A 7,092-nucleotide genomic window follows, 5' to 3' on the forward strand; every position below is an offset into this window, starting at 1 on the left:
TAAATCACCAGGTCCTGGCCTGGAAGCTTGTCCTGCAGAAGAACCAACACTCCCTGCAGGATATGTTCTCTCCCAACATCTATCTCAGTCTTCTGTTTCTTCAGAGAAACAGAAGGATACATGTTTTTGCCCTCTGTCAAGTTTAAATTTAGTTATTGTGTGCATTTCAAACCACTGACCTTTGCCCTAAACTAAAGTGCTGGAACACCTGTGTTCCATGATGGAATAATTATTTCATCTATAAGGACTTATGTGTGCAGACAAGAGGAAATACCCTTAGTCCAAACCAACACCTTCAACACTGAGAGAAATTAACCTGCAAGAACAATTCAACCTTCTGAGGTAAAGTTCATCATCAGCATTCAGCTAATTGGTCATAATCCGACAAAGCAGATGGAGTCAAGTTTAGGCTTTTAAATCAAAGAACACTGTGCCCTCTGATAAGCCAGGTGGTTGCCATATTAGTCATTTCTAACCATGTGGAATGGCCCTGACCTCAGTTATTTTTAAGATATTTGCAGTATGCTCAAAAGAAATGTCTACAATTCATACCTTTGAGAAATTGAAACCTTTTCTGGAATGTATTCACATAAGCTTTAATTTTGAAACCCTTAGCTCTTCTTATTTTTCTACCTTTTGCCAGGTGTCATACCTACTGTCAGCTACTTCAAGGAGACTTGACAGTTTACTCACCCTGGACTGCACTGTTTTTAGCAGCAGGACAGCTTCCTTGTACTTGCTGGCAGCCTCTCTGAAATGTTTTTGCTTGACCAAAGCATTGCCCTGCATGTGAAGAACTGGCACCGCTTGCAACTTCTCATCCTTGTCCATCATCCATGACTCTCTGTGGTAGGACAAGGGGTCTCCTACCTAGAAGCAACAGGGAACAAGGGGAGAGCACAGCAAGATAAACTTCTAAACAAGTAGAAATAGTCCTGCAGAAATGGAGGAGAAACAGAGTAAAAGTATGTTTGGTCATGTTTTAGCAATACACAATAGAGATTATATATACTGTAAATGTAACTGTAAATATAAGAAAGCGAAATTATTAGATCTACCTCTGAAAAACATTCAAGTCATTGGGCAAATCACTTCACCCACATTGCCTATTGATGGTGGTCAGAAGGCCTGGTGACGCCTGCGTATGGCAGCCTAGTGTCTGTCAGTGAGCCCCAGGGCAGCTGTGGCTACATGTAGCTTGCTACCATCAGTGCGTGCATGAATGGGTGAATGACTGAATGTTGGGTAAAATGCTTTCGTCAAGCCGTATATAAGTACAGTCCATTTATCATTTCTAAATCAATTAATATGTTGTACAATATGTTTTAATATTGTTTACTTTCTAATATACATTTTCCATTTTTGAGTCAACTGGCCTGAATTATGATCAAAACCACATCAGTTTAATTTCCCTTTTGGATTAGAGATAGAATAAAATATAATTAATGGAAATGGCAACATAATGTGTTTAGATAAATGTGTGCAGACATTTCCTCATTGATCAGATTTGCCTTTTTCTATCGTGAGTTATCAACCTGATTAAACTAACATTTAACTTCCATCAGAAACAAACCAATACACAATGGTCACTAATGTAGATGCAGATGCTTTTGTTTACAGGGAAAAATAAAAATGGGAAGAAAATGTTAATGTTTGCATCTGCAAAAGGAGTAGAAGTTGAAACTGAGAATATTGGAACTATTTTAGAAAAGATTAAAAAAAATGTCCAATATTTACAGCAAAATATTATGATTAAAAAAAAAATACAACAAAAATGAAAAATGTGCATTTTTAGTTCACTTTCAAAATCAGAAATTTCTATTTCATTGTATTTTATTTTCTTCTTGTGCTTTGCACTTAGTTGCTAACTACAATTTGCCCAATGCTTTTTGGTTTAGTGGAATGTACTGAAAATGTTAGAGCACAAAAATAGCAAGGCAACTTCTAAAACATAAAAAAATCGGAAATAAGTGTGTTTCATTTGATTGCAATTATTTCCATTACAAATATTAAATGACCATCACAAGTTTCTTTCTGCAGCACCACCATTCCCACATATAAAAGCAAATCTATGGTTTGTAGGCCTCTACACAGCTGTCTACGTCAGCCTGGGCTGGTTTTGATCACTTTATGACAGAGGTATAAAATTTTTCATTTTTATTTTAGACCGATAAGGCATGATAGAGTTTTTAAAATGGTAGCTTGCAACTGTATAAACAAAACTTTTGATTTCAGAATTTACTTTATAGAGAGCAAACTGCTCTGGTATTACAATGAGGATATATTAAAGTGATCAGCCAGCCTGGGCCTGCGGACCTTGAGTTTTTATCTATTAGAATACTGAACCCTACCTGCAACAGCTCCATGATGAATATGAGTGGTTGAGGATTTCGCATGATCTCATCAAGCTCCGGGAAACCAGTGGAGTGATAGTGGAACAGGTTCCCCATACCGCACATATGTTTCTGGCCATCCAGGGGGTCTTTTCCTTGGGCTATCAGCCTCATTCCCTTGGACACAATGGGATACAAGCCTGTGTGCTAAAATAAATAAATACAACTTATTAGCACTTACTTATGTGGACTCCCCTTTTAAAAGGAGTCTTTAGTAATCAGTCATTTCTTAAGCAAAATAAGCTAGCTCAGTTATAATCTGCAAACATTTTTTTCAGACAAAAGGCACCTACATTATGCAAAAACCTTGTTTGGAAGCCTAGTTTATCTAATGTATAGTAATAGCTACCCAATTGTTTTATTTTTTTTTTATTTTATTTTTTTTAATCAAGGCTTATAAAGACCTTCAGGACTCACAATGGCATCACACCAGAATTCAGCCACCTCTCCGACCCTCATTGAAGTCAGCATTGGCTCCCAAACTTCCATTTTGAACATCTTTCCAACAAAGATCTCAGCTGGTCTGCCAGCCAGTCTACTGTCATCGATGACTGTCCGCTCAAAGTTGTCCAGCAGCGTTTGGAAATGGAAGACCAGCTTGTATGTACAGAGGGGCGAAAAATTTGGAACATGTCAAAGATGGCTCAGTAAATAGTTTTCTAATAGGGCTACTGACATGGAACTCACAATATTCCAGTTAGAACAAAAGTAATTTACACAAATAAGTGTGCAATACAAAAAGCAACTAAGAAGTTTAACTAAGAAAGCAAGAATCTGCACAACATAACTAAACTAATGAGAATTTATTAAAAAGTCAACCAACACTAAATCATTTTGACTGTTTGAATGGGGATGGGGTCTCTTTATAGAGTAAAAAAAAAAACAGACTAAATTAAAACAACTTAATAACATAAATCGTTATTAAGCACATATATAAGGTAATGAATGCAATAAAATAGGACCATGCAGAAAAATATGGATTGAGATCTCTTGAAAGGATCTATAGTCAATTTATTTATTTTTTTTTTTTTTTCTATAGTAATTAGAGGAAACTTTTTCTTGGTGCAGTGGGTAGCACTGCTGCCTTGCAGCTAAAAGGTTTTATGTCTTTCTGCATGGAATTTGCATGTTCTGCCTGAGCATTTGTGGGTTCTCGCCGGGTACTCCGGCTTCCTCCAACAGTCCAAAAACATGACTGTTAGTTTAATTGGTTTCTCTAAATTCTCCTTAGGTGTGAGTGTGTGCGTGAATGGTTGTTTGTCCCGTTTGTCTCTGTGTTGCCCTGTGATGGACTGGCGACCTGTCCAGGGTGTACACCGCCTCATGCCCATTGACAGCTGGAGATAGGCACCAGCACCCCTCAGGACCCCGCTTGGGATTAAGCGTGACGGAAAATGGATGGATGGATAAGTGGATATTTTACCTTGATTTTCAGTTTATAAGGACTTCAGAAGAAGTTCTTGGCTTGTATTGAAATGTGTTGTTGAAAACTCTCCTTAAAGGCAGAGGGTAAGGGAGGCTGGTATCCTGCAGCCCAGGAACGTGGAGAGATTGTAATATTTTTGTTTTGAAAAGAGATAAATACAAGTACAGAATCAGAGAGCATGGATGGATGGGTGTATCAGGTTTACTCTGGGTACAGTGTGAACAAATTTTGGCAGAGTAGCCAGTTTTAAATATTTCCCTTCTAGTAATATCCACTTTATTCTGAATTAATTGAATGTTGCAGTTTTTGGTCATTAGAATCATGTTCTTACAATTTGTATGACAGATCTACAGTTAGTGAAATAGATAAATCTGATGATATTTTATTACTGGGATTGCAATTGGTTAGTCGAATTATGAAATTACTTTGTATATCTGTATTGAATTTATTAGACAAACTGACTGTGATCATTTTTTGAGGGATTTGAGCAGAGATAACTTGATTATAGAGATTGTTAATTTGGTTTGAAGGCAGGATTTAATATAAAAGTATTATGTAGATGATATATTTGAAATAGATCAATGAAGGGCAGGCTTGAGGTACAGTTATATATGTGCTAGAGTTATACACCTACTAGCCCAGAGGTTATGTTGAAAAGCGGCGTTGAGGTTTTCTTTTTTATTATGACAAAAGAGTACTGTTAGCAGTGTTATACAGTTTTCAACCAGGCTTTAAGAGCTCCAGAAAATGTTGGCATCTTGAAACTTGGATTACCTGGATCTTCAACATCTGGTGCAGTTTCTATGCCATTCGGCACTTTATAAATATATTTATAAAAAAAAACACTGACTTGTTAAATACTTATTGATTTGGACGTTAAAAAAAGGTATAGGCAACATAAAATAGGTCAAGTGATAAGGTGAATTCAGATCAAATTTTGTTTATAAACAAAATATGCAATAAATAAATACACATAAAAAAATTACGGTTTAGACTGAAAATATTGTCATAAATCTAAAAAAAATAAAATTTCTTTTTGATGCACGTTTAATGGTATTTAGAATGGAAAACATTCCATTCATTTTGTAGTTATTTCTCCCTATACCTTTCATGTTTCCATGTTTTTATATCTTTAAAATATAAATAAGCCTTTAACATTTAACATTCCTTTGTAGTGAGTGGTTCTGTAGTAACACAGAGAGAGTTCTTTATCAGGTCTTCCATCTGGTTATTATTAAAGACTTCCAAAACCATGATAAGTCTAACTATGAAATTATGTTGGGTCCCAACTCACTAATTATAGCCCAGTACAATAGGAAAAAAAACAAATTAAAAGCTGTTCAAGCAACTGGAAATCACTTAAATGGAATGGAAAGTGTGGAGAGATACAGAGACTCCCCACCCCCCTCCTCACACACACACACATATAACCACGCAGGTGAGTGGAAATTCATGCTGGCATTGTCATGGAACATATTTGTCACAACGTCTAGGCTCATTGCCATATGGCTGGACATGAAGGGAAGGAGGGATAAAGTTGGAAACCGGCAGATCAGAGGATGAGCAGGAAGTGGGCCAAAAATACATGTTGCAATTTGGTTGACCAAATGTTTGCTTTGTGCATAAGAGCCAGACAGGGAGTAAATGTTCCCTCCTTATGAATAATGCAAGAGGATCTAATGTTGGTGCACAAAAGCCTTCTAAACATAAACACTTAAATTTGACTGTTTCTCACTGCAACAAAATACATGGATTTGCTTAATATTATTCAGATTATTTTCCAAATTAATTTTTTTTTTACAGACCTTTGTCCCAGGAGGAAAATGAGGCAGTGGTCCTTTGCCTCCTGCTAAGATTTTCTTCTTGACCCCTGGATAGTTGAGAAGGTATGTCTCCTCCATTTCCTATTTGAAAAATAACCAGAAAAGTTTGGATGTTGTATTGCACATATAGCCTCTCTTTTCCCTCTTCTTGTGTGCTCTCCTTTGGCTTTTCTAATTAGCCCAGTGAAGAGAGTCTTGGCTGGTTTGCTGCTCTCTGACAGATGGCAGGATTAGCCAGGGTTTGGAGATGGCCACTCTAATCTGTGGCTAATCCCTTGCCTACCCTGACGATTGGTGGGGCAATTCTTACAGCAAGGAGTTAGAAAGTCGAGGCTCTTGTGGACGAGAAAGGCCTTGATTCCTCTGAGACGACAAAAGACCATTCTGGTAGCAGAGGACTCAGAAGAATTTGATGATGACTTAAATGAATCCAAAAGACCAACCCAGATTATTATAAAAAAAACAAAATAGCCCTTGTTATGATTTAAATAATTGTGTGCTTAAAATGGCAGATCATTACAGCGCATGCCACTTTAAAAACTGACTCCATACTTTTAATAATCAAAATAGGCAGAAACTTTTATTCACATTTTAAAGCATAAAAAATGTATTATTGACTAAACAAACTACAATTGAAATCCTTTTTTTTGCTCATGTTTTCTTTCCATGAAATGACTTCATTGTTGCTCTCTGCAGGACTTTAAAGGTGTCTTAATCAAATTGTACCTAAAAAGCAGCTAAAACTGAGTTTGATTGCAACACATTTCCGTTACATCATCTCAGGAGTCGTCATGATTAAGAGTACTGCTTTAGATTAATTTAGCTCACGTTTTTATAAAGGTGTCTTTTTAGTTTTAATACCTTAATACTACATCACCTTTAGTTAATTCATTACCCTGCTCCTCCAGGTTTTGTTCTAGATCTAATATCCCTCTCACCCAATTTTTCAGAGTTACATTATCAAGAAACATGTCACTGTAGTGAAGTTCTACAAAGAATTATTAATATACAAAAAACATTTGAAAAATAAACACATGCAAAAACTAGTCTCGGCTGTTGATCACAGCTTAATTACCTTGGCCTCATTAGACTCAAGGATTTCCTGAACATCTAAATTTATTCTCACTCAAATTTATCACAAAAACAAACACCCTACCAGAGATGATATTCCCATCTAGTCTCTGTTGAACTGTAGGACACCACTGCCCTCCATACAATTAAAATATACCTTTTATTTTAATAGCTTATTATTGACAGTAGTTATTACTTACATGAGAACAGTCTTTCTAATTGTCCAGTGTTAAATGAACAGCTGTATAGCATTTATTAATTAAATATTATTTATAATGTCTAAGCATTTCTTTTATATTATTGTGGTTATATATATATATATATATATATATATATATATATATATATATATATATATATATATATATATATATATATA

General features: G+C 35.8%; 1 protein-coding gene across 1 annotated transcript in view; it reads right to left on the reverse strand.

Moving 5' to 3' along the window:
* LOC107089258 overlaps positions 1-5,720 on the reverse strand; it is a 16,987-nt gene extending 11,267 nt beyond the window's left edge. Inside the window, exons 1-4 of the mRNA XM_015381941.1 lie at positions 5,625-5,720; positions 2,811-2,990; positions 2,352-2,540; positions 694-870 (exon numbers count right to left, since the gene is read on the reverse strand). Of these exons, the coding sequence (XP_015237427.1) occupies positions 694-870; positions 2,352-2,540; positions 2,811-2,990; positions 5,625-5,720 (642 nt within the window). The remainder of the gene's footprint in view (positions 1-693; positions 871-2,351; positions 2,541-2,810; positions 2,991-5,624) is intronic.
* Positions 5,721-7,092: the final 1,372 nt, after the last annotated feature.

Source organism: Cyprinodon variegatus, unplaced genomic scaffold (assembly GCF_000732505.1).
Source record: "Cyprinodon variegatus isolate N-32 unplaced genomic scaffold, C_variegatus-1.0 Scaffold245, whole genome shotgun sequence".
NCBI lineage: Eukaryota > Metazoa > Chordata > Actinopteri > Cyprinodontiformes > Cyprinodontidae > Cyprinodon > Cyprinodon variegatus.